This window comes from Sander lucioperca, chromosome 7, assembly GCF_008315115.2.
Source record: "Sander lucioperca isolate FBNREF2018 chromosome 7, SLUC_FBN_1.2, whole genome shotgun sequence".
Taxonomy (NCBI): Eukaryota; Metazoa; Chordata; class Actinopteri; order Perciformes; family Percidae; genus Sander; species Sander lucioperca.
This window is the reverse complement of record NC_050179.1, coordinates 30824902-30852401: the sequence shown is the minus strand read 5'-3', so window position 1 is coordinate 30852401 and position 27500 is coordinate 30824902. Positions and strand designations below refer to the sequence as shown.

The 27500-nt window shown below is 40.5% G+C and overlaps 2 protein-coding genes across 2 annotated transcripts in view; both read right to left on the bottom strand.

Moving 5' to 3' along the window:
• Positions 1-14443: 14443 nt before the first annotated feature.
• Positions 14444-14925, bottom strand: LOC118495401 (stonustoxin subunit alpha-like). Its single transcript, XM_036002861.1, has one exon. It carries the CDS (start codon positions 14912-14914, stop codon positions 14459-14461), a length of 456 nt encoding a protein of 151 aa, XP_035858754.1. The 5' UTR covers positions 14915-14925; the 3' UTR covers positions 14444-14458.
• A 49-nt stretch (positions 14926-14974) lies between these two features.
• LOC116035429 (NLR family CARD domain-containing protein 3-like) overlaps positions 14975-27500 on the bottom strand; it is a 12624-nt gene continuing 98 nt past the window's right edge. Inside the window, exons 1-9 of the mRNA XM_036002853.1 lie at positions 27449-27500; positions 25163-25279; positions 24498-24602; positions 21807-21885; positions 21440-21644; positions 19539-21306; positions 18073-18246; positions 17602-17775; positions 14975-14997 (exon numbers count right to left, since the gene is read on the bottom strand). The exon at positions 27449-27500 is cut by the window's right edge and continues 98 nt beyond it. Of these exons, the coding sequence (XP_035858746.1) occupies positions 14988-14997; positions 17602-17775; positions 18073-18246; positions 19539-21306; positions 21440-21644; positions 21807-21885; positions 24498-24602; positions 25163-25279; positions 27449-27500 (2684 nt within the window). The 3' untranslated portion in view covers positions 14975-14987. The remainder of the gene's footprint in view (positions 14998-17601; positions 17776-18072; positions 18247-19538; positions 21307-21439; positions 21645-21806; positions 21886-24497; positions 24603-25162; positions 25280-27448) is intronic.

Below are 27500 nucleotides of genomic sequence, written 5' to 3'. Positions count from 1 at the left end.
AACAGAACATATGAACACGCTAAATAAACCTATACAGGCAACATTTACATTCTGTCTCTGAGAGAAAATAGGTAGCCCATTGCTAGCGTGACGGCAGCCATGCTCCCCGTCACAATGTTATTCTGTATATTCATGCCCCTGTTTTGTATATTCTCTGGTTTTGTATATCCCGGTTGTGTTGATGTATCCTGTGTTGTGTAGTGTTGTCTGGATATATGTTGTTGTGTATTTTTCTGTTCCCGGTTGTGCGTTTCCCTGTTAGTTCTGTTTCCTGTTTTATTTTGATAGTCTGTTTCCTGTCTTGTCTTGTCCAGCTTTACTTTGTGTTTTCCCGCCTGTGTGATTGTCTGATGTGCTCCACCTGTTCCCCAGCCCTGGTGTCACCTGTCTTGTGTCTTCTCGTTACCTAGTTTATTTAGCCCCTGTGTTTCCGTTGTCTGGTGCCAGATTGTTTGTGTCCTCGTCCTGTCAGTTTGTGTCTGTTTGTGTCCGTTGCCCTGCCTGCGTAAGTTTGTGTTCCCCGCTCCGTTAGTTTGTATTAGTGATGGCGAACTGAAGCTTTCTGAACCAGTGAAGCTTTCAATCCAATTGTATCGAAAAAAGGTTCAATACTCGAAGCTTCAGAACTCTATGAGGACATCTAGTGGTGGAAGTTAAGGATAGCATTGTGTCACAAACTGTTTCACAGATATTATCCATGAATGTCTTTGAGTCGAAGATGAATACATTTTTAGTATGAATTCATGGATAAATAAATAATGACATAAATAACTAAGCCTATTTGGGACTTTGCATAAGTAAAAATGTAATTGCCTTCTCCACAAAACCCCATAAAGTTAGGATTTTGGTTGTGTTTGTAAACAAATACATCAATTTGGGAGGGAAATGAATGAAGAACACATTGCACACACATTTCTGTGATTATATTGAGTACGTAGCCTAGACTAGAGCAACTTTCTACTCGCTATTGTGGTATCTGACTATTTACCATTGTGATCTAAGTTTTTGGTATAAGGAGGATGCATGAACTCTACACTACATGCACTGAGAACATCTGGAAAGTGTTAACATGAGTAGGGGTCCCCCCAAGACAGAAAAGACCTTTTTTGGAGTTGTGCCAGATAACAGGCATTGATTGGCTAAGTTCTGTGTCGAACCATGTACTCACACATATCACGCCCTATGTTGATACAATGCATAGGATATATACGTTGCTCACACAAAGGAAAGGCAGAGCGACAGAATTTGAAGATTGGGCTGGTCGTCTCTCCAGATATCCATGGGTCTGTTAAATTGATGCTGAATCTTTGCTTGTAATAAACCTTTTTATAATCAAGATCAGTGTCGGCGGATTCCTCTTCATACAGCATCACAGCATTACTATTTAAGACACCACAATTTTGGCGACGAGGATGGGATCGGTTGCATCTCCCAGGTCATCGTTTCATCATGGGCACCCAGGGACTGACTCCCGCTTCATTGGTCGACTATGAGGTGAGCTTTCTCACTATTTGGGCGCTGGTCAGTTCATGTGTGGCTCTGTGTGTGCGTTGAGGGATTGCACCGTGTCGAATCTGTGTATTTTGTGTAGTGATTGCTGTGTGATGGGGTTCCGTTTTAAATTATTTGTGTTAAAATTAGCGCAGACAGGGGAAGTGTGAGTTAACATATGAGAAATAAGAAGAAAACAAAGCAAATGCTTTAAGGAAGCTAGAGAAATAGAGAAAAAGGAATATGAGACAAATGAAGCAAAGGCTTAAGGAAGTCAGAGAAACAGAGGAAAAGGAAATTTAAGTGAAGAAATAGAGAAAAGGGAGAAAAAGTAAGGAATTAAGGAATATTCACATAGATAATGTGAAAAGATTTTAAGGAATAGGCGAATTGGATTAAAGAAAAAAAAAAACAGTTTAACCCTGGCCAGGGCAATTTGGCTTAAACAACAGAAAGAAAAAGGTAACAAGAGAAAATAAAAACAAGAAGTGATAAGGAGAAGAAAAAGGAAATAAGAGAAAATAAAAGAATACAGAAAATAACAGGAACAATAAAGAGAAAAGAATAGGAACAATAAAGAGAAACCAACAGAAACAAGAAGAATAAAGGATAACGCCGTTAATCTGACATAAAAAGCCCTTTGAAAAAAGGCAATCACAGGATGGGCCGTAGTCTTGAACTTTTATTAGATGAAAAGTTTGAGCCAGTTCTGAGAACTGAGGTGTAGACTAACAGTTCAATGGTTAGTTTACCACTCGATGCATTGTTGACGAATAATGTTCGAGGTAGACTTGCTATTGGACGTCTATACCTAAGGTAGCAAAATAACAAAAAAAAAAAATAAAACGGCGGAAAGCAAGCTCTTTTTAGGAATTACATGCATGAATGATGTCGACTTTTGTGTGTATGAGAGAGAGTGTGTGTGAACAGTGGTGTGTGTGTGAACAAGGGTGTTTCTGCTGTGTGTGATAGGCTGTGCATGCGTCATAAGGATATCCTATATTAGATATATATGAAATATTCTGTTCAATATGGCTAAAATTATGAGTCTCTTTTTGAAGAGAACGTTTTCAAAAGTGTTAAGATGTATGAGCCTTCTTTGGGAGGACTTTTGTCTTCTTCAAAGGAGAACGTTTTCAGAAATTGCTAAAACTTATGAGCCCCTTTGGAGGACGTGAAAATAGATTAGGCTAATCTATAGTATAAATAAGAATCTTCAAATTAGTATTTGTGTTTTATGTTTTATGTTGGTTTGTTTTGTCCTGTGTCATTGTTGTTTTAATGTGGTCTGTTGAAGGGAAAAATGGAGAGACAATAGGTCTGTCTGTTGAGAGAATTTGTAGGAATCATTAAGTTTTTTCTGATTTCTTTGAGATCGTTTAAACTGCTTTATGATAGCATATTGCTATTTGCATTATCTGCTGCTTTGAAATTAGTAAGATTAAGAAATTCTATGTTAAAGTAAGCTGAGTGATTTTTAGTTATTCTTTTGGTTGAGTGTGAGCCTAGGTTCCTTAACTCCAGTGGAGTTCCTCTCACTGTGAAATCACACTGTTGACTGATCTGCGCATGCCCAAGAATGCTAGGAATTCAAGTTTTCACAGAAAGTTTAGGCCACTCCTTACCTGCACTAAAGGGCAGAGACGGAGCGGCTGAAGAAGAAGGGGAGTTGAGTGTAGCTTAGTAAAACATTAAAGTGGCTGTTGCTTGACTATGAAACTATGCGATTAAGATCCATTAAATTTATAAATGAGAGTTATGTTGATGGATAAAAAAAAAGAGAGAGAAAATGTCATAAACACCTTGAGAAATGGCATTAGAATTTGAAATGTCCTTCTAATTAGGAAGCCTTAACTATGCTTGCTTCTGAAGCATGAAAAGAAAAATTGGGAGAAAGATTTGAGGAAAAAAGTAGGATAATAAGGCTCAGGCCTGAAAGAAAAAGGAAGAAAGAGAGATTAATAGCTGGCATAGGTGATTTGCTGGAACTCATATCAGTGATTGATCACCCTGGATTAAGAAAAGTCCAGCCTCTATACCTCTATTGAAAGTAAGAGATGAGAGGACTGATTGATGGGCTTCAGGATTGTCACCTCTGCCATTTTAAAATGTTGGACCACTTGTTTTGAGTGGCGAGGCATCTAAAATGATTTTACTTTGAATAAAACAATTCAAAATTTGATTTTTGTTTTTGATTTTGCTAAAGTTCCCTACTGTTACGTGTGGTTATGTCATTGCACCAAGGAAATGAGTGACATTTGTGAAGGTGGAAAACAGAATGAATGAATCTGATTCCTGTGAAGAAACAGTGAGTCAATTCAATCCTAATCAAACAGTTAGAGTTAATAATGGGTAACTATTGTTACAAAAGATGGTCAGGAAAGCTGAGAGAAGATGTTAAGTGTATGCTGTAGAAAGGGAAAAGAAAGTTTTATGGGATAATGGAAAAAAGGCATGACTTTAAGAGAAAGTTAAGGGTACAATAAGGTACTAAGGTGGTGAAAGACAGAAAGAGAGTGTTGTGAAAGTGACAGAAAGACAAAGAAAGAGATAAATGTACTTTTGAATTAGGATACTGGAGTTCATACTAATATTGTTGTTACAGAGACAACTGTAGCATTGGGGTTATAATCTACAGGAGGGTAAAGATAAGCTCTGTAGTCTAAAGTATTCTTAGTTTAACAATTGGTAGTTTTTATATACCACTAATAATTTACAATAAAGGAATACAGAAGAGTTGCTACGATGTGGAAAAAAGACAGGAAAAAGGGCATTAACAATCAGAAAATAATCACTCCGGTTGATGTAGTACAAAAGAACAATCCTTTAGTTAATGATATCGCTAAGTTGTCAGGAAAATGGCACAAACGCTGGCCGGATATTGAACAGCCATGGCCAGTAGAGGGGACTCTTAACCCAGATGTTATTAAAATAACCCAAGTGCTTGTGTCTACGTACAAGGCAGATCAAAAGAAGGGGAAAAAAGGCGAAAAACGTAGAATAAGGAGACAAAAAGAGTTGGGTACGCTTAAGTTGTTTGAGAATGAGGGACAGAAACTGATAAAGGCTACAAAAGATAAAAGAAACAAAAGTGTAGAGGAAATGGCAAAAAAGGAGAAAATAACAGAAAAATTAATGGCAGAAGTTAATACACCTTTCTCGCATACGGAATCAGTGAAAAGACCTCCACCTTATGAGGAGGAAGCGGAGTTTAAGGACATCTATCCCCAGCTTCCAGTGATCAGTCAGAAGGGTGACTACTGCATCAGAGATGAAGATGACCTAATAATAGAGATAGGACAAGCAGAAACGACTATAAAAATGACTCCAAACTCCAAAAGTAAGAAGAAATTGAAACATCTGGAAACCAAGGGCAGAGTGAGGTTTAGCCAGACAAAGGATGATGACGATGGTGATCAGAGTGAAGAAGAGGAGATCATGGGAGGATATGTCCCTGCAATCAGAAGGGTGCTGGCTAGAGCGGAAAGGAGAGGAGAAGAAAAATGGAAGAAACAACAAGCTATAAGAGATCAGACCTCTGACGAAAGTGAAAATGGAGACGAGAGTGATGGAGAAGAGGAGATCAGAGGAGCTACGGGATCATGTTCTACTACAGCTGAGTTAGAAGAAGTTGAAAGAGATATGGATCGATGTGAGCTATACTTGGAGAGATCTACTAAACTAGAAGACATAAAAGAACTGGAAAAGCAACTTGAGAAGCTGAAGACAAGGAGGGAAGAATTGCGGAAGAAAGGATCCCGAAAAGTGGAGAAGAAATATACATTGCGCTCAAGAAAGGGAAAAGTAAGCGAGAAGATGCTGCCGGTGTTCATTCGAGGACAGAATTTGGAGTACAAGCCCTTGCAGAACACTGATATGTCAGACATTCTTGATAAGTTGCCTACTCTTCAAGAGGGAGCACATCCTTGGATTGCAAAGTTGGAAGAAATGTCGACAGGAACACAGTTTGCCATAGGAGATATCAAGAGACTTTTGGCTAATCTTGTTGGGATTCCAGCTATGGGAGAAATCTTCCGGAGAGCAGGACTCAATCGATATGTGGGGACTTCTGTATATGATCCTGAGTTGTTTGCCGCAAGTAGAAGACGTCTGTGGAGAGCGCTGAGAGATGAGTATCCAACAAATGTGAATCCAGACAATATCTTGATTGAGCCATTGGGACAAGAAGAAAATCCAAGAGCGTATGTCTCAAGAGCCCACCAAGTGTGGAGAAATATTACAGGAAATGATCCAGAGGTGAGTCAACTGGAAAAGTCAGTTTTGCAAACCAAAATACAGAAGGGATTGCCTGTTCCGGTAAGAAGCAAATTGGCGGAAGTAGTGGGACTTGGAAGTATGACAACAAGTGTGTATACAGATCAAATAGCCCATCAGGTGGAGTTATATAGGAAAAAGGAACATGAGCAGAAAGAACAGGACCGAGAGACTCTTAGAAAACTCAATCAAATACAACTGGTGGACAATAAGAGGAAGGAGAAGAAGCAGGCCGTGGTTTTGCAAAACCAGTGCCCACAGAATCAACAATCACCGTCACAATTTCAGTCAAGCCAAGTCCAACCCCGGATGCCTCAACCACCATTCATGGTTCCAGTGGTTTCATATGCACAGCCAGTTTCTGGACAGACACAGAACTGGAGAGGAAGAGCAAGAGGACGAGGGGGTGTAGGAAGAGGAAGAGGAGGAAGATATAACCCATACTCTCAACAATCCTCAGAAGTGTGTTACAGTTGTGGACAGGATGGACACTTTGCCCGTGAGTGTAATAGACCAGGAAGAAACTCCAGAGGAAATTACAGAGGAGGACCGGTGAACCCTTATAGGAGTCTGGAACCAAGATTCTAGAGATGCCCAGAAGATCTGAAAGGGGGGTGTCAGCTGGTGTCATCAGGACCAGAAAGAGATCCAACAATTGAGGACAAGGACAGTCACAAGTTGGTACAGATCTGCACAGATGAGCGTTGACATCAGCAGACTGACCAGAGAAGGAGGGAGGAGTGAGAGAGATCGGATTTGCTCTGACGCATCGACGCATCGACGCATTGACGCACCAACACATAAAAAGGAGGTAATGCACCGACAAACACACAATTTGAAAATACAATTACTCTAAAGAAGTAATTATTTTTGCTTTTAAAATAGAGTTACTCCTATGTGAATACACCTATGTGAAGGGTTAAGACATCTAAATTAAGCAAATTGGTATGAAAACCTTACATTTCGTCAGTACTGGTGAAATCTATTCTGTTAAATTTGTAATGACTTTCCTGTGACAGCTTCTAACAAGACTAGTGACAAATATGCTACTTCGGTTGGTGTGTCAGGAAATGTTAAAAGAACATTTCACTGTTTTGTTTTTGTGCTCTAATGACATTTAGTTTACAACTTTTGAAGATGTTTCTATTATTTGAATGTTGCCCAGATAATTTATTGGGAAGTAATCTCATGTATGAATTTGAATTGGATTGATGTAAAGTTGTTATAAACAGCAGATTGAGAGTGCTGTTCTCAGAATTTGGTTAAAAGTAAGCTTAGAACAATTGTGTAACTATAAGTAAAATAGGGATGCATAGAGAATGCATAAAAACATTAGCAGTGATAATGTGAGAAAAGATAAGACAACTCCCAATCACAGATATAGTCTACTCAAATTAAAAGTTTGTTTGCATTGGTTAATTTGTTGTTTATAGTGTACCAGTCATTTGTTCATGACTTCTCTCTAAGATTTGCAAATGGAAATCAGTTATTATAGCCCAATGATGGATCAGCATCTTTTGTTATTGATACAGAGGTTTAGAAATCTGATTTGAATTTCACTATTCTGCATGAGTTGCAGTGGTGTTACTTAAGGCTGTAGAGTTAAAGGGTAAAAACCAAATAATAATAACTTACAAAAACTCCAGAGTGAAGCTCTGTAGTTTATTGAATTTTGATAGTGATTACAATTTACTGGAGAGGAACGATTGTTCTGCATATTACATTAGCAAGCAGACTTGGTTTGTCATGTGTCTAATTTAAACAGGAATGTCACATAGATGAGGTTGACAGAGTTGGACATGAGGAGATTTATTACACCCACTATCTGGTAACCAAACAGTGGAGAGAGACTTTTGTGTGGTACTTTGTAGAAAGCAAGTAATTACATGCTATAAAATGATTGGCTCTTAAAATAAATTTGGTCTTCTCTAATCCCCAATTGGCTACACCAAGACGTGTTAAAAAGGGATGTTTATGATTTGTTTGATGTAATTTGTTGAAGGTGTGATTGATGCATCAGGATAAGAATTATTTTTTTAGAAATGACATGACTTTTGTTGCTGACTATCAATGGTCGGCGAAGAGGGAATTAGACATTTTGTTTAAAATGAGGGTTTGGTTTAATTTTTCTAGGATTTTGTTATTAATCAAAGGGGGGAAATGGAATTGGAATGTGATTCATATTATCATATATTATTTTTGATATTATTATTTTTTATTCTTATTTGATGTTTTTAATTTTCATGTGTTGTTTTGCAAACGATACTGGTCAGTGTTTTCTTTTCTTCCAGAGCATATGGGGTAATGTGCAGAGGGAGATTCAGATACAAATATGGACAATATGAAGGAACTAGGAGACTTCTGAACCAGGACGGTGTGGATCTGTTCAGATTTCACCACATCAACATTGCTGAGAAGCTGCAATGTAGTGGACTACATTCCTGTGTTTGTCTGATATATATATGTTTGCAGAGTAATACATACCATGTATAATATTCTTGCATTAATTGAAGAATGAAAGAATGATGTTTTTTGTCATGAAGTGAATATATGGAGACCTCAGATGTTTTTCTTTTTTTTGTTGACGCTTAGGGAAATGTGGTCTAGGAAATAGAAGTCCTTTTTTCAGATCCGAAGGGTCGACCTGCCTGAATTTGGACATTGTTTTGATTTTATTTCATTTTCTGAGGTTTTCACATGTATTTGCTTAAACCATAATTCTCTAATTGATCTGGAGTACTAAGGTGGTCGCCTAGGCAGAGGGACCGTGAGAGAATTTTCCTATCTTGATTGATTGATGGTTATTTGAAAGACAGCTGCCAGATGGGTTTTTCGCTCTCACACTCCAACGATTAAATTTTGTTACATTCTATAAATTTGTTTACACTCCGAAAGTTATATTATAAGGAACATGTTATAATGAGAAGTGTTATTCTGTTGTAATCCTATTCTTCTTTATTTTCCGAGACTTTATTAAGTCTCGTAGGGGGGAAATCTGTGGTATCTGACTATTTACCATTGTGATCTAAGTTTTTGGTATAAGGAGGATGCATGAACTCTACACTACATGCACTGAGAACATCTGGAAAGTGTTAACATGAGTAGGGGTCCCCCCAAGACAGAAAAGACCTTTTTTGGAGTTGTGCCAGATAACAGGCATTGATTGGCTAAGTTTCGAACCATGTACTCACACATATCACGCCCTATGTTGATACAATGCATAGGATATATACGTTGCTCACACAAAGGAAAGGCAGAGCGACAGAATTTGAAGATTGGGCTGGTCGTCTCTCCAGATATCCATGGGTCTGTTAAATTGATGCTGAATCTTTGCTTGTAATAAACCTTTTTATAATCAAGATCAGTGTCGGCGGATTCCTCTTCATACAGCATCACAGCATTACTATTTAAGACACCACACTATAAACTCTCTTTTATAAACTTTCTACTCGCTATAAACTTACTTGCAATAAACTCTATTCTATAAACTCTCTACTGGCTATAATAATCGCTATAATAATCTCTATTAACTAACTTTCCTGACTGTTGACTCTTCTACTGCAACAACCCACAAAGACGCACCCAGTGAACCGCTTTGAATTCAACTTCGAAGCAGTCACGTGGGGGGGTGTGAAATGAAGCTTCGGACGTCACTGGTCACGTGATCATCACTGGTCACGTGATCATCACTGGTCACGTGATCATCACTGGTCACGTGATCATCACTGGTCACGTGATTATCACAAAACCAATCAAGCTCCGATACAAAGCTTCATTCCAAATTGGTTCATTTCTTCGATACATGCCTCGAAGCAGGAGGTTCACGGGTAACATCACTAGTTTGTATCCTGACAGTTTGTTTCAGCCTTGTGTGTTTTTTTGTAGTTTTCCCAGTGAGTTTTTCCTGTGGTTTTCCAGTCTTTGTACTGCTGTTTTTTGTTAGAATAAATCCTCGTGTTCTACCCTCTGCCTGCCTGCGTGCCTTTCCCTGCGTTTGGGTCCACTATTCCTCGCTCCCCACAACAACTGTATTTGACAGAGAACAGATGTAGGTTGCTAGTGACAGAATATTAGCTTTTAGTGTTTTACCATGTCTTTGTAAATGATGTTTAATTAAAAACATTGGCAATGCATCTTGGGAGATGAAGTTCTGTTTTTTCCAATTTTTTTCTAATGTGTGTGTGGATAACACGAGATAATGTAGGTAATTAATTATTTATGAAATGTTTTAAAAGTTTGCATATGAACTATGATAAAAAGAATACAATGCAAAATGTAACCCTAAGTGGGATAAGAGTGTAACTTAGAAAATAAAATATTAAAAAAAAATAAACATGAACTTCTCCAATCCAACTTTATTTGTTAAGCACTTTAAAACAACCAAAGTTGACCAAAGTGCTGTACAGAAGAATAAATAAGACATCATAAATAAAAAACACAACATTTTGACATGAATAAAAATAATAGCTGCGCAATGAAAAGCAATCAATGTAAATAATTAAAAGAAGTGAATTAAGTCAACATCTTACTAGGTGTCAAAGGCCACAGAGAAGAGATGGGTTTTAAGACGGGATTTAAAAACACAAAGAGGAATGTTTAACGTGCAGTGGCAGATCATTTCCTAATTTAGGAGCTGACACAGCAAAGGCACGGTCTCCTCTGAGTTTCCGCTTAGTTTTAGGCAGGAACTCAGGAGCAGCTGATCCTCTGACCTGAGAGAGCGAGTGGGGATATTTGGGTCATTTAGTAAAATTGTATGAAATTAAAATGTCATTAAAAATTAGCAATGAATCATTTTTCCATCAAATGTATTTCTGCTTGCCCCTTTAAGGGTTAACATTCCCTGATGGCTATCTTTATGAAAGATATAGATTTCCAGCAGAGGGAATTACGTAAAGTCTATTTGTCGGCTTGTTGATCCGTGTGTTGCCAACGCCACATCGGTTTGATCTATGTTTTTATTTGTTCTCACGATGGCTTCCCACTGCCGGGCCGCTACTGAAATAAAAGGCTAAAGCAACAGCAGTTAATGGAAAGCACCAGTGTAATTATGGTCAGATCGTGTATATTGTTCTCGAATTCACCAGCTTCATGGTGGCGGCGGCGTACCTGGCCGGCTTCCTGCTGGGAGACACCGCCGCCTGGATCACCCATCAGACATCCCGTCTCAGGTACGTGCTGATTGGTCGACTGAGGACCATCGCCTTAGGAAGCTGGACTAGACGGGAAGACAACACGCAGGTTAACGTGTGTGTTGTCGTGTGTGTGTGTGTGTGTGTGTGTGTGTGTGTGTGAACTTTTCATTTACAAAATTGATTGTTGATTGTTTATAATATATAAATAAATAAAAATTCATCCATTGAGTATTTTAAAATAATTCATTAAAATAACATGTTTGCATAAAATGTAAATGATTAGAATAAAGGAATATAGTATTACAAAGACCAAACATTAAATGTCATTTAAAATGTTTGGTCTTTGTAATACTATATTCCTTTATTCTAATCATTTACATGTTATGCAAACATGTTATTTTAATGAATTATTTTAAAATACTCAATCAATGAATGAATGTTTCAGAAACATTTATTTATTCATTAATATATTATAAACAATCAATATTTAGAGAAAATAGGCAAATATTTAGAGAATGAAAAATTGGAACAGTTTAGAACAAAGAACACACACACACTCACACACACACACACACACACACAGACCCTTCCAACATGGTGTCCTCTGGTCCTCGTTGGTCTTTCCACCTGATGCAGGTGTGATGGATGCTGGCGGTCGTGTCTGAGAGTTGAGTCTGTGTCCTCTTCGTCCCTCTGTTTTCCCAGCTGGTCTTCCTGGTTTTTAGAGAAAGCTCAGAATATGGGCTTTGGTTAGGTTGGAGAACTGATGAGGACGTTATTGGTGGATGTGTGTTTTTGCATTCTTTCCCTGAATCCTGACCTCTTTCATCAATATGTTTAAAACATTCTTTGTTTTTGTCTATTAGCTTTAAATCCTCTGTCTTAATCTTTGATTTTCCTCTACATCTGGTCGTAACATTCTTAATTTTCCTGTACTTAATGAACCATTATCTGGAAAATAAAAAACAACAAACAAACAAACATTTGATGCAGTCCGGTCCATATTTCCCTTTCATTTCTCCGACCACGGGGCCTTCTGGCTCAAGTGATTTTGTACTTTCATTAGGGCTGCAGCTAACCATTATTTTTGTAATCGAATATTCTAGCGATTATTTCATCGATTAATCGGATAAAAAATGATTTTGCCTCAAGGACCACTGTACCGTGGACGGCACACTTTGTGGCTGTGGCGTCGCTGTAACCTCCACTCATGAACGTTTTTATAACTTTAAAGCATTAAATCTTCAAAATATACAGCCATGAGACACAGCAACTGAAAGCTTAGTCTCTCATGATTCCATTAAGCCCACACACAAAGCATCAGATGATTTATAGCAGTTACACAACTGTTATAAAACGTAGCTTCTCACCGATTTTTGCTGCTAAAAGCTAAGGAGTTAGCCATCACGGGGTCTTTGGTGTCTTTCAGCTTTCTCAGGAGGTTTTCTATCCAGCCTGGAAGCTGGGTCTGTTTTCACAGTTGTTGAGCAATAGATCCAAACTCTTACATCCTAGATTTATCCACTTGATGTCCAGAATTTATCCCGTTTTCGGTCATTTCTGCCGCTAGCGCCGTGCTCTCCGCCATCGCCCACTGAATGTTGTGTGCGTCGTTAATAACGGTCCGTGTGAAACAAAGACTCTGAGCGGAGCGGGCCGCATAACGCGACTGATTGGAATTAAACGAAGATTCGAGGCAGAGAATTTGCCTCGAAGCTTTTTTGTAATCGAATTATTTGAATTATTGGAGTAATCGTTTCAGCCCTAACTTTCATTACCCATAACAACATTTCAGCAGAACTAATTTTCACTACGATGTAGCCGTCGCGTACAAAGCTTAGTTTCAATTTGGGCAAACCGTGCTAAATCCGGGACAGTTCACAGACTGTCTCTTTGATACGTTCACAGACTAAATCTGACAAGTTCACAGACGTTGTCTTTGTATGGATAATACTGGCACACCCGTGGTGGAGAGATGGTTTTAGGGGAAATATGGCCTTTTGTAAAAGCTATCAAAAATAATCACAATTCAATTATATTTTTGTTCAACCAGAACCTCAAAATAAAACCAAATAAAAAATTAAAAAACATTTCAAAATACTCAATTCCCACTGTCAGTATTCGTCTCAATGATTTCAATCAATAATGATGATGATTTTACAATGTTTCCTCTATTGGTTTAGAAAGTTGTTTCTAAATATTGACTTTAGAGTCCAGTTAAATTCTTGTTGATTCTGATCTTACCCGAGCTGCTTGAAATTGCTTCCTTGTTGGTTTGGGTGGGTCTGAAACAGTCAGGAGTCCTCCTCCAGTTCCTGACCCTCTTTCTCTCTGAAATGCCGTTGTGCCTGAGGTTAGAGGAGGATATCAGCTTGATTCTGGATCAGGAATCCTCAGTCACCCACGGAGAATTGTGGAGGAGGTTTCTTATTGCAGCCGGGATGTATTTCAAAAAGGTACAAGATGAAACAAATAAAGACAGTCGAAGACTAAACCAAGTTAGGTTGTTGTATTTTATTATAAACTTGCAAGAATATAGGAGTAACACGATTTCACAAAAGGCACAGCAGCCCAGTGTGGGAAAATGTCTTCAACGAATAAGAAGAAGCACCAGTATATATGCATCTCCAGTGAGATAGAAAGACATGCCCCCCTTTCTAAACATGACTCAACATTTCTTACAATCAAACACAGTCAGACATTCAGGAGCCACTTCTCTTCTTCCCCTCTGTACCACTTTCTACCCCAAGGTTAGACATCCCGTTCATCTCAACTATGTGAGAAGTCTGGACTATCCACGGAGAAATAACAGATAGTTTAGGGGGACCTTGTAGCCCCTATCTGTTCAGAGTCAGACATTACGGTCCCAGACTTTGTGGCTCTTACTTTCAACATGTGAGAATAAGAAAAACTCACTTTCAGCATTGGGAGACAAAGTCAAACAGAAATAAGACAAGAATATAAAGAATCATGCTAACACACACACACACACACACACACACACACACACACACACACACACACACACACACACACACACAAAAACACACACACAGACAACCACACACACACAGACAGACAGACAGACAGGCAGACAGACAGACAGACAGACAGACCTTCACCACCAACATATTAATGTGGGAGTGAATCAAACCTCCAACAGACCCAATCAAACAGCTGTTCTGTCCCATTGATGACATGTTACTGCAGTAAAAGTTCAGTTCATTCATTAGTTCATAACAATAACCTGAAAGATTTCTGGAGAATTTAGAAGTTATTTATTTAAACAGGGACAATGCTCAAGTTAACATAACCTTGTATAAAAACAAGGAGAGATGCATTGTACCGGGTTGTAGCACAAGTGATATTTTCCTCCCGTAGTCCCTCAGCAGGTCAGGAAAATAATTACAATTCCACGCAAGTAAAATACAAAACATCAAAATATACAATTTTTACAACCACAGTCACACTTAATTTACAATGTAAGTGTGATCCTGTGTGTGATCCTGTACAGACTCAACTGATCAGCAGTGAGAAACAGAAGGAGACTCTCCGTCCTACAGAGGACTCAGAGACACTGAGGAACCAGGAGACAAGAACCCAAACCCAAACCCAGGATAGAGAGGCTGAGTGAATGTGGTGTTGAAGGTGTGGAGGTGGATCAGTGAGTCAGAGGAGACTGAGTAGAAGGACAGAGAGCCAGCAGGACAGTCCACATAGACTGCTACTCTACCAGAGACAGAGGAGGAGGAGATGGATGTTCTTCTCTTATTGTGCCAGACAGAGTAACCATCATCAGAGCAGATCAGACTCCAGGACTGATCATTACCTCCAAACCAACAGTCAGCACTGTCTCCTCTCCTCCTGATTCCTCTGTAACTCACTGATATATGAACCCCTCCTCTCCTCTCAACCTCCCAGTAACAGCGACCAGTCAGACCATCTCTACACAGCAGCTGAGGACTGGATTCAAACCTCTCTGGATGATCAGGATATGGCTGATCCTCCTCCATCACTAATGTCACCTTCCTGTTGTTGTCAGACAGTTTGAGGTTTCTGTTCACTGTGTTTGTGTCCAGTGTGAGTTCACAGGAATCTGACGGAGAGAACGAGACACAACACAGCTGCAGTTATTAACCAATCAGCACTTTGATGATGACATCAGAGGGTTGAATGAGTGATGTCACAGTTTGAGGAATGAAATTAAAAACTGACTTACACTTCCTCAGACCTGGTGTCAACCATCTGACTCCAGCAGGCTCCACCCTGAAATGAGGAGGGGTGGGGGGGCATTACATCACTCTCACACACACAGCTTCATCCTCATCACATGTAGGGCTGGAATTTACTCATTTATATTCATATTTGGGCTGTCAACCAATTACAATATTTAATTCAGTCAATATTTAAAAAGTCAAATCTACATTAAAATCCCAATTAGAATCTGGCTCAAATTATTAGAATCTGTAATAGAACCAATCCTCCTCTACGGTAGTGAGGTGTGGGGTCCTATTTCCTACCAGAATCAGGCCCATTTGGACAAAAATCCAGTTGAAATCCTGCATCTAGAGTTCTGTAAAAGCATCCTACAGGTGCACAGAAAAACCACCAACAATGCCTGCAGAGCTGAATTAGGCCAATTCCCATTATTCATCAAAATTCAAAAACGTGCAATCAAATATTGGCTACATCTAAAAAACCTCACTAAAAAGTGACCCCCACTCTTATCAGCAGAAAGCCCTGCAATACCAAGAGCTGAGCAAAGAGAAGACTCCTCACTCAGCTGGTCCTGATGCTCAGTTCACTTCCTGACCCGGTTCTGCCTCAGGACCAGTCTGGGAACCAACCAATCAGAGTTAACCAAATTATAACACAACAGAAACAAACCTACATCACCAACTGGAACACACAAACAAACACACAAAGCAAAATGCAGAGCTATCTGTCCCTAAAGAGAGAGTATAGAGGTATCTGTCCCTAAAGAGAGAGTACAGAACTATCTGTCCCTAAAGAGAGAGTATAGAGCTATCTGTCCCTAAAGAGAGAGTATAGAGCTATCTGTCCCTAAAGAGAGAGGACAGAGCTATCTGTCCCTAAAGAGAGAGTATAGAGCTATCTGTCCCTAAAGAGAGAGGACAGTGCTATCTGTCCCTAAAGAGAGAGGGCAGTGCTATCTGTCCCTAAAGAGAGAGTATAGAGCTATCTGTCCCTAAAGAGAGAGGACAGTGCTATCTGTCCCTAAAGAGAGAGGACAGAGCTATCTGTCCCTAAAGAGAGAGGACAGAGCTATCTGTCCCTAAAGAGAGAGTATAGAGCTACCTGTCCCTAAAGAGAGAGGACAGTGCTATCTGTCCCTAAAGAGAGAGTATAGAGCTATCTGTCCCTAAAGAGAGAGTATAGAGCTATCTGTCCCTAAAGAGAGAGGACAGTGCTCTCTGTCCCTAAAGAGAGAGGACAGTGCTATCTGTCCCTAAAGAGAGAGTACAGTGCTACCTGTCCCTAAAGAGAGAGGACAGTGTGACAGACTACCTGACCACAGTTACTGTTACTAAACTAAGAACTACATTTACCAAGTACAGACTCAGTGAGCACAACCTGGCCACAAATCATGGCTCCCCAAAGAGGAGCGCATCTGCCAGCTCTGCAAGAGAGAAAAAGTCGAGACAGAGCTGCACTTCCTGACAGAATGCATAGAACTGCAGCCAGTCAGAACTAAATATTTCCCAAAACTAACTAACTGTAATAGTTAGTTAGTATTAGTCCTGTATTAGCTTCTCTGCATTGGCTTCCTGTAAAATCCAGGATTGAATTTAAAATCCTTCTCTTGACCTACAAAGCTCTAAATGGTCAAGCACCATCATACATAGAAGAGCTCTTAGTACCTTATTGTCCCACTAGAGCACTACGCTCCCAGAACTCAGAGCTACTTGTGGTTCCTAGAGTCTCTAAAGGTAGAATGGGAGCCAGAGCCTTCAGCTACCAGGCTCCTCTCCTGTGGAACCAGCTCCCAACTTGGGTTCGGGGGGCTGACACCGTCGCCACATTTAAGAATAAACTGAAAACCATCATCTTTGATAAAGCTTATAGTTAGGGAGTGAGGAGTTGCAGCATAGTAGAGTAGAGTAGAGTAGAGGGAGGCAGGAAGTACAAGCCCGTTCCGGCAGGGGAGAGTACATATGAAATTGATAAATGTATTAGAAATGAATATATAGGCCTTTAATTATAAAACACATAATTTTCTGATTCTGACAATCTCTTGGCCAGCAGAGAAGGCTTTACTGGCACTGACGGCCCACCTCTGATCTACAGATTGAGTCATAACAATGAATATTCTGATTAATAGCGGATGGCTTTTGGGTGAAATAACATAAATAATGAGAAAAATATAACTGAACATAGCAGAGAGCACAACAGACTATATGTGCATTTACACATTATTATCATTAGATGAGTGTCTCATAGAAAAAAATGTAGGCAGAGTGTGAACAGGAGCTTTAACGGGGTTACCGCGGACCGCTGGTTACCTTGAAATGCTAGTATTTGGGTCATTGGGACACTCAAATTAAATCACTATTTAATACCACTAAAAGGCTTGAAATATCACCACACTTTAACATGTCAGCACAATTATGTGTTATGAGTTGTTCGCCTTTAAAACCTCTTACACAAATATCTCCTTTTTGTTCATTAGTGTTTGTACCTGAGAGTGTCCAGTTTCCAGAGAGGATCCTTCAGTCCCGCAGACAGTAGCTTCACTCCCAAGGCTCCCGGGTGATTGTAGCTCAGATCCAGCTCTCTCAGATGGGAGGGGTTGAAGCTCAGAGCTGAGACCAGAGAAGAACAGCCTTCCACTGAGATCAGACAGCCTGACAGACTGCAAACACACAGAACAACACATAGGAACCCTCTGTCAACACAAGCCATATGTTTGTTTTATGATTGTTTGTTGTAGGTACAGGTACATTTTGGTCCAGATTTAGAATACATCTTTAAAATCATCTGTGGTATTTAATTATTTAACAATAAAAGCAAATGATTAAAAATCCTCATGTAAAGTAATTCTGATGGTCAAAACTACTGTTTAAGTTTAAAGCTACTTGTTAGCTTTTTATCAATGAAAGTTATTCAGAGTTTAAGTGGTCTTTAGTTGAATGGGTTAATGAATCCTGACCTGAGAGTCTCCAGTGTGCAGTGTGGACTCTTCAGTCCAACAGAGATCAGCTTCCCTCCTGAATCCTGCAGGTTGTTGTTGCTCAGGTCCAGCTCTCTCAGACTAGAGGACTGGGAGCTGAGAATTGAGGACAGAGCTTCACAGCTTCTCTCTGACAGATGACAGCCACTCAGTCTGGAGAGATAAAGGGAAGGAAACAGTATTTATATTTAACTCCTGTTGAAAAATATTATTGTGTTTTTTTATTCAGCCCTGGAAGTTACAATGTTGCCATGGAAATGGCGGAGTAATATTTTATGTGATGCACCAGGTGTTCTCAAATGGCTCTGTGTGTGCTGTAATGCTGATTTGGGTACGTTCTAAATGTCAAGTTGACCAATCAGATTGTCTGGTCGGATCTACTTTTTGTTTAATCAGGAATAAACAAACATCCAGTAATCAAAGTCACATGATATTAAAATATGAATTATTTCTGGATCTCAGCCACAGTTCATATTTCATTCTTTATGAAGTGATTCTAAATCAGAATAAAATACTTTGTGTGATGGTTTCCAGGGATTAAAGGAACCAAATGCAGGGAGAGGCAGGCAGGCAGGAGAAGGATTGAGCTTGAGGATTTATTGATGAACAAAAAACGGCAGCATGGAGGCTGGAAAAACTCAGGGAAAAAATTCACAGGAAAAACGTACAAAAACAACACAGGGAAGAATCAAAAGCAAAGGCACCAGGCTTAGACATGCTGACAAGGAACGAACAGACAGACAGGAAACACAAATGATCTGACAAGAGACAAAAGAAACAGGGGCTAAATAAACAAGGTAATGAGCAAACACAGGATAGGTGACACCAGGGCTGGGGAAAAGGTGGAGCACATTAGACACAGGCGGGAAAAACACAGGAAGCAAAACTAAACATTACAGGAGAGAAAACTAGACTAGCAAAATAAATCAGGAAATAGAACATAATACAAACAACAAGGAACAGAAGTATACACAAACCAGAATACACAAAACAGGATAAGTCTACACCACAGTGAACACAAATATACAGAATATACAAAATGGGAAACAGACAGAATTAAGAAAACAGGCAACAGAAATATCCAAAACCACTAGAGAAATGTCCAAAACCACAACACTTTGGAAAGATTCATTAAATGTTTTTCAATACTGTATTTTCAAAGATTATTGTTCTTGATCTGACCTGAGAGTCTGCAGTGTGCAGTGTGGACTCTTCAGTCCAACAGAGATCAGCTTCCCTCCTGAATCCTGCAGTCTGTTGTTACTCAGGTCCAGCTCTCTGACACTAGTGGACTGGGAGCTGAGAACTGAGGACAGAGCTTCACAGCTTCTCTCTGACAGGTTACAGCGACTCAGTCTGGAGGGACAACAGGAAGGAAACAAGTTATTTATTTGTCTCTCCTAATGAAAGATAGAGTATTTATTGATGAATAAATCCCACTATACATAGCTTTGTTGGAGGCTCGGACCACTGGCAGCAGCCTCAGAAGAGCCTTCTCTGAAGCATCGTATTTCTTTAGGTCAAACACGTCCAGATCTTCTTCTGATGACAGTAAGATGAAGACCAGAGCTGACCACTGAGCAGGAGACAGTTTATCTGTGGAGAGACGTCCTGATCTCAGGGCCTGTTGGATCTCCTCCACTAGAGAACGATCATTCAGTTCATTCAGACAGTGGAACAGATTGATGCTTATCTCTGCAGACAGATTCTCACTGATCTTCTTCTTGATGTACTCAACTGTTTCCTGATTGGTCACTGAGCTACTTCCTGTCTGTGTCATCAGACCTCGTAGGAGATTCTTATTGGTCTGAAGAGAAAGACCCAGGAGGAAGCGGAGGAACAAGTCCAGGTGTCCATTTGGACTCTGTAAGGCCTTGTCCACAGCACTCTGGTAGAACTGTGTTGATGTTGTTTGTTCTTCTAACAGCAGGTTGACTCCAGAGTTGGTGAATGTCAGATGGACATGAAGAGCAGCCAGAAACTCCTGAACACTCAGATGGACGAAGCAGAACACCTTGTCCTGGTACAGTCCTCTCTCCTCTTTAAAGATCTGTGTGAACACTCCTGAGTACACTGAGGCTGCTCTGATATTTATGCCACACTCTGTCATGTCTGATTCATAGAAGATCAGGTTGCCTTTCTGCAGTTGCTCAAAAGCTAGTTTTCCCAGAGACTCAATCATCTTCTTGGTGTCTGGACTCCAGTGTGGATCTGCCTCAGCTCCTCCATCATACTTGATGTTCTTCACTTTGGACTGAACCACAAGGAAGTGGATATACATCTCAGTCAGGGTCTTGGGCAACTCTCCTCCCTCTCTGGTCTTCAACATGTCCTCCAGAACTGTAGCAGTGATCCAGCAGAAGACTGGGATGTGGCACATGACGTGGAGGCTTTGTGATGTCTTGATGTGGGAGATGATTTTGCTGGCCTGCTCTACATCTCTGAATCTCTTCCTGAAGTACTCCTCCTTCTGTGCGTCAGTGAACCCTCTGACCTCTGTCACCATGTCAACACATTCAGGAGGGATCAGATTGGCTGCTGCAGGTCGTGTGGTTATCCAGACGCGAGCCGAGGGAAGCAGATTCCCCCTGATGAGGTTTGTCAGCAGCACACCCACTGAGGTGGACTCTGTAACATCAGTCAGGATCTCAGTGTTGAGGAAGTCCAGAGGAAGTCGACACTCATCCAGACTGTCAAAGATGAACACAACCGGGAACTCTTCAAACCTGCAGATTCCTGCTTCTTTGGTTTCACTAAAGAAGTAATCAACAAGTTCCACCAAGCTGTACTTTTCCTCTTTCAGCACATTCAGCTCTCTGAAGGTGAATAGAAATGTGAACTGGATGTCCTGGTTGGCTTTGTCTTCAGCCCAGTCCAGAGTGAACTTCTGTGTTAAGACTGTTTTCCCGATGCCAGCCACTCCCTTTGTCATCACTGTTCTGATTGGTTCATCTCTTCCAGGTGGAGTTTTAAAGATGTCTTCTTGTCTGATTGATGTTTCTGGTCTGTCTGGTTGCCTGGATGCTGTTTCAATCTGTCTGACCTCATGTTCATCATTGACCTCTGCAGTCCCTCCCTTTGTGATGTAGATCTCTGTGAACATCTGATTCAGAAGGGTTGGGTTTCCTGCTTTAGCAATCCCCTCAAACACACACTGGAACTTCTTCTGCTGGTTAGATTTAAGTTTACGCTTACAAACTCCAGAATGACTTCCTGAATGAACACACAACAAAGAAAATCAGTAAGTGATTTAAAAGAATCAGAAACATACTGTGGCCCTTCTCTGGAGACATTAGTTAACGTCCCATTAATCCAGCAAGTTAAATCTTTAGAGAATTCCTCTTACTGCTCTGCAGACAGTCAGCCAGCTCATCCTGCTTCATTCTCCTCAGGAAGTCCAGTGTGATCTTCAGAAATGCGTCTCTGCTCCTCTGCTCTTCATCCTCACTCTCCCTCTTACTCTCTGAGCATTCTGGGTAATCTGGACTCAGAACCTTCTGGATCTTCTTCAGCTCATTCTTCACAAAAGTGACGATATTCTCCTCCAGCAGCTGGAACAGAAGATTATACGAATGTCACAATCAAACTGAAATCATGGAAGCAAACATCAGATCCATGTTGGACAGACTGACAACCCACTGGTCTGAAAAGTGCAGCATGGAGATGATTGTGAACAGAATAGATGTAAAAGTAGTTGATGTACATGTACAGACCATAAATATAGAGTCCAGGTGTGTTTGATGCTGCTGGGCAGACTGACCACTGGGAACCTCTGATCTCTCCTGGTCCTCTCTGTGGAGGAATCAGGAAGAATTAGCTCACATCATGTCTGTCCACACAGAGACACACACAAGGTAAAGGTCCTGTGACTTAAAGTGTTGATTACATAATTGAATCAGATGGTTTTCCCTGACATTAAAGTGTTGGTGGTGCTGCTGACCCCACTGTGAATCAACAGAAAGAACTAAGAAGTAAACAACAAGGTTGGCCTAAAGGACCCCTGAAGCAGCAGACTGGTATCATGAGGCCAGGAGGTCGGCAGCTTCTGTGGTCATGGAGCCAAACATTCGTAGGTAGAAGAAGTTTGGGGAGTCAACGGTGAGGAACCTTTGCTTGGCCTCAGAAATATTCTGGCAAACCATTAGACAACTCAGGAGGCTGAGGCAGAGCTTAGATTGTCTGTTTGTAGTCGGGGAGGAGAACGGACGACCTGGACTGAGGATACTCTTGGATGGTAGAGGTGTGATGAGATCTCGTCCCCACGTGAGATTAAACGTGACGAAATTTCTTGTCAAGGCAAAATGTGTCTTGCGATATCAATACACAAGTGCAGACTATTTAGGTCAGGACACTAAGGAACGGCCAATTCAAAAGCCTACCAAATGTCACAATATCAGGTAGGTTAAACCTGGACAACCCATACCCACAGGCTTTTATGGGGGTATTGGGGTTAATGGTTCTCAGCTGAAAAAGTTTGGACTGGGGGTGAGGTCTTGCCCCAAGTGTCAAGTATCTCTCTGGGTTTATCTTTTAATAAGTGACTAGCTCCCAGGTAAACACCCAATCAAATTTAATATTTGACTCACCCTCACAAATGTCTAAACAACCCTGTATGTATGTATGTATGTATGTATGTATGTATGTTTGTATGTATATATATATATATATATATATATATATACCGTATTTCCTCAAATAAAAACCGGTAGTCAATTAAAAGCCGGGCCTCTGATAGTGGCCGGGGGCGTGGTCAACACGGACAAATAAAGGCCGGTCTCAAATTAAGGCTGGGGAAAAAATAGTGTGGATAATCTCCTAAATGCCTTTCATATAATATTAAGTCTAAATAAAATTCAAGTTCATTGTAATGTACATTTCTACCAATTTCATTTAACAGATTCAACAATATATTCATGCTTTTTTCCACACTTTGTTTTTCTGGATTATTGTCCAACCGGTATTTTAGTCAATGCGGCTGTATGTGTTACTCAGCCAAGTGTAGTTTGCAGTAACGTCCAGGTGCCAATAGATGGCAGTAGCTACATTGGATGTAACACGGGTCTGATTCAGTGCTAGCAGAGAAAGACGGACTCTGGTGCTATTGACGGACTTTTCAACAACAAAACGAAAAGAGTTTTAAAGTATGCGGAGGAAAACTCGGGTGAAAAAGCTGCGAGACGTTTCGACATTGACCCCAGGAGAATCAGATACTGGAAGAAACAGAAGGATGAGCTGACAAGATTAGCCGACAAAAGCAGAGCACAGCTAGCTAGCTGGAGGTGGGAGGAAAGAAGTTAGCCTGGAGCTAGAAACAAAGCTAGCTAGCTACCGTCTGTAACGTTAATCAGATACTGGTGTGCTGCAAACCAGCAACTACTGTATGCTCTTATTGTAATATATCAGCAATACTGTAGTACCTGTATTTGAAATAAATACCCGGTACATTTACAGGGTTCAAACTGACACAATGGTGGTGTTTGATTCATTCTGACCCAAATTGTTTTGTTGCCCTTCTGGCTGTTGTTGTTTATGGTGATATTTTTGCAAATGTTTCTTAAAAAATGAATGATCTCTATCCACGCTATGGTTTTTCATTTAAAACAGTTTATTTAAAATAGTTATACTTATCAAACAGATGAAATTAAGAATAAAGGCCTGCCTCTAATAAAAGCCTGCTTCAAATACAAGCCTGGTACCTTCTGCAGTTCAGGTAAATAAAGGCCCCGGCTTTTATTTGAGGAAATACGGTATATATATATATATTCTCCCTGGGGAATGAAAGGGGCGCTGCTTTAGCTTTATCTATCAACGATAACAGTCTGTGGTTAGGAAAGACTAGTATTGCCACTATTAGTTATAAATCGACCTGTGATTAGGGATAAATTAATCCACAGTCAGCTGATCTCATTCAGTTGTACTATAGTGATACAGTAGTTCACATAATCTCCATGGTTACCACACATTGATCGGCTGGCGTTTAATCGCGGCACGTTGTCCTTCACATGAGGAGTGTAGTAGACCCCGCAGATCCACGCGACTACGCAGGCAAAGTGTTGCTCCCCGTGTGAAAAGCCCTTTAAGGTTAGAGACGCATGCTTTAAGGTCACCAGTCGTCTACGTAATAGTCTGAAAGGAAATGTGAGTGACTAAAACTTGACTTTCCCTCAGTGTACAGTGACCAGCTCCTCCAGTAGAGCTGGTCAGTGTCAGACTGGTTGTACTGGGCAGCTCCCAATATCAATGTGTTGTACTGTGTGAGTGTGGGGCAGCTGCTGCTGAAAAAGAACATTAGTGCTCAAAGAACTTCAACATAAGTCATTAAAAGTTAAAAACTCACAGATCTCACGATTGAGAATCTGACACAAACACATTTTGTTTTTCTTTACTCAGTTTTAAATCCTCACCTTTGATCAACAGAGTGACGTCCATCTTTGAAGGCTACAGGCCAATCCTTAGACCGGTCACTCTTCATGGACACACAGCTGGGTTCTGGTTCATCCAGCTTCCACCTGATAGAAACACATTTTGTTTCCAGTTAGCAACCTCTTCTTCTTCTTAGTTGACTGGAAGATAATCTGGATCCACGACAATCCACCAGATGTCCCTCACTTTGCAAAGCTCCTTTTGCTTCAGGAAACAACAAACTTCAAACTAGCAAACTGCACGCTGAAAATATCAAGTTCTGAAGAAGATGTGGACGGTGCAACAAGACAGGTCTGCTTGGTTCTTTCAGGGAAGGATTGTAAAGATTTATAAAGAATATGTTAGATAATTTCCTCTCTAACTGGGAGGTTTTGGGACTGATTGGTGGGATTGCTGTGGACCAAGTACACACGGAGATACACTGGTAAGAGATAATGAGGTTTAACCAGGTATTCAGTGTGACGGCCCTGAGCTTGTTGTCGTGCATGCATGCTGTGGTCTGTCTTGTGAACTTGCAGGCTGAGGTGAGGCTAATTTGAAAAAAGAACTTTAGTGCTCAAATAACTTCCATATAAGTCATTAAAAGTTAAAAACTGGAGATCTCACAAACACATTATTTAGTTTTTCTATACTTTTAAATCCTCACCTTTGATCAACAGAGTGACGTCCATCTTTGAAGTCTACAGGTAAACCCTTAGACCGGTCACTCTTGAAGGACACACAGCTGGGTTCTGGTTCAGGAGAGTCTGGTCTCTGATGGATCCTGATGAAATCAGTTTGTTTGTTAATCAGTGTGAATAATGTTGGTGTTGATGCAAGTATTCTGAGTGCTGGACAGTTACCTTCTTAAGTGTCACTGTACCGTCTACGGCACAGCGTGTGGCTGTGGCGTCGCTGTAATCTCCATTTATAAACGTTTTTATAACTTTAAAGCATTAAATATTAAAAATATACAGCCATGCGACACACCAATTTAAAGCTTAGCGTCTCATGATTCCATTAAGCCCAGACACAAAGCATCAGATGATTTACAGCAGTTACACAACTACTACAAAGTTATAATAAATAAAACAATACAGCGTAAACAGCGCAGCCCGTGTGTTTTGCATCCTTACCTGTTTCCCTGTCCCTTTGGCCACTGCGGGGATTTTTTGCCCAAAAGTTTTTTTTCTTAAATCCCCAAGAGTCCAAGGAAATGGAATATCTAAGCCATTATATCCAAAACGAGCTGTTTGCCTCACAATCTTGACGTTTCTGGCCGAATCACAACGGGAAATCGCTGAACTGTTTTTCATTTCCGCACTTCTAACGCTGCTCGCTTCTCTCCTGAGGGTCCTAGCAACTTGATGTGGGCGTCATTCTATTCCCTGAGTTCTAAGCTTTCCATGGATACCTGGTATAAGCCAATCGGTGCAGGTTTGGCTGTGATACACCAATAAGAAAGCTGAAGTCTCCTCTGACGCGTTGGGGACAACGCGGAAATGATCGACATTTGCTCGGACCAGTTAGATTTAAATGCCCTAAGACCCGCCTACATTTGTAGCCAATGAGCAGACAAGTCGATCGATACCAAATTTGCCGGTGAAATTTTAACCCTGTAATGGCTGGAGCTGTGTCAAAGCAAAAACAGGGCCTCATATAAGCATTTCACACCCTGTGCAGTTCATAATGACTTATTTCTATATATTTATGTATATAGTTATTTCCAGTATGTGTGTGATTGATGTGGGTGTGTTTGTGTATTTGAGAAGTGTTTTATTTTTTACTTTATTGGCTTTTTTCTTTGCACTTTTCAAATAAAAATCAGAAAAACGCACAGACATATATGTAGAAGAAAATTCATATAAAATCAATTTTTGAGTCTTTTGGCTTCTGGATTTGTTCTGCAGTAAGCTGAGACATGTGGCTAATGTCCTGGATTGTCTGTCAGCTGGAATATATGTTCACAGCAGTGGATTTTAATCATTTTACAGATGTATGACTTGGACGGAAATAGAAACCCTCCATTCTAGCCTCTGTAACTCTGAGTCAGTGAGACCTAGAATCACTCTGACACTTGGAACAAGAACTTGAGAGTGTTTTCTTTCCAGTGATACCAGACACATCCCTGAGTGTCAACGTATATGGGAGCTGTACCAACTTTAATTTGGGTATGACGTTTAGACCAAAAAGCTTGAAAATTCAAGCGTTTCTTAAGAGGCCGTCCACACCAAGAACGTTAACTATAACCATAACTAGAACTATAACGATGTTCTGCTGAAAGTTAACGTTCTGCAAACAGTGAAGTCACACGCGCTGCACGCTCCAGCTGATAATAATACATCACAGCAGATGTTTCAACGTACGATTACAGGAATGTCTGTAGTAATATCCTACATATTAGTGATTTTGGGTACATTTTGTGAACACAAACATTCTGACCCGCGGCCCCCCGGGGCGCTGACACCGCTGCCTTCTCCAGGAAACAGCGCTCCAGAGAGCCGGGGGTCAGAGCAGGCGGGCGGGGTCAGATCTACATGTGCAGAGCACCGGAACAAAAACACTGACAATATGATAATCACATCTAAAACACAGACTCACTCTCTGTGGAGACATTCTGTTAAAGTACTGATGTTTAAAGACACAAAAATACACAGAGCTAAAGGATCGTAGCCCCACCGAGGGGAGAAGTCACGCCTCTAACCACCTCTCTCCGCCGTGCCATGTTGTAAACTCAGATGGATTCTGATTGGCTGTCACTGTTTCTGTCGTTCATCAAATGGCTCTGAAAGTGATCCCAACAATATCGTTCTCCACTGTCGTTGTCAGTATAGTTGTGGTGTGGACTCCACCATCCACTGGAGTTAGAACGATTTATGAAACTATATATTTATAGTTATGGTTATAGTTATGGTTCTTGGTGTGGACGGCCCTTTAGAGATGGTGGTCTCACCTCTGAGCTTTGGTCTGGTGGTCCTGTTCCCCACTCAGAGTGGTTCCTCTGT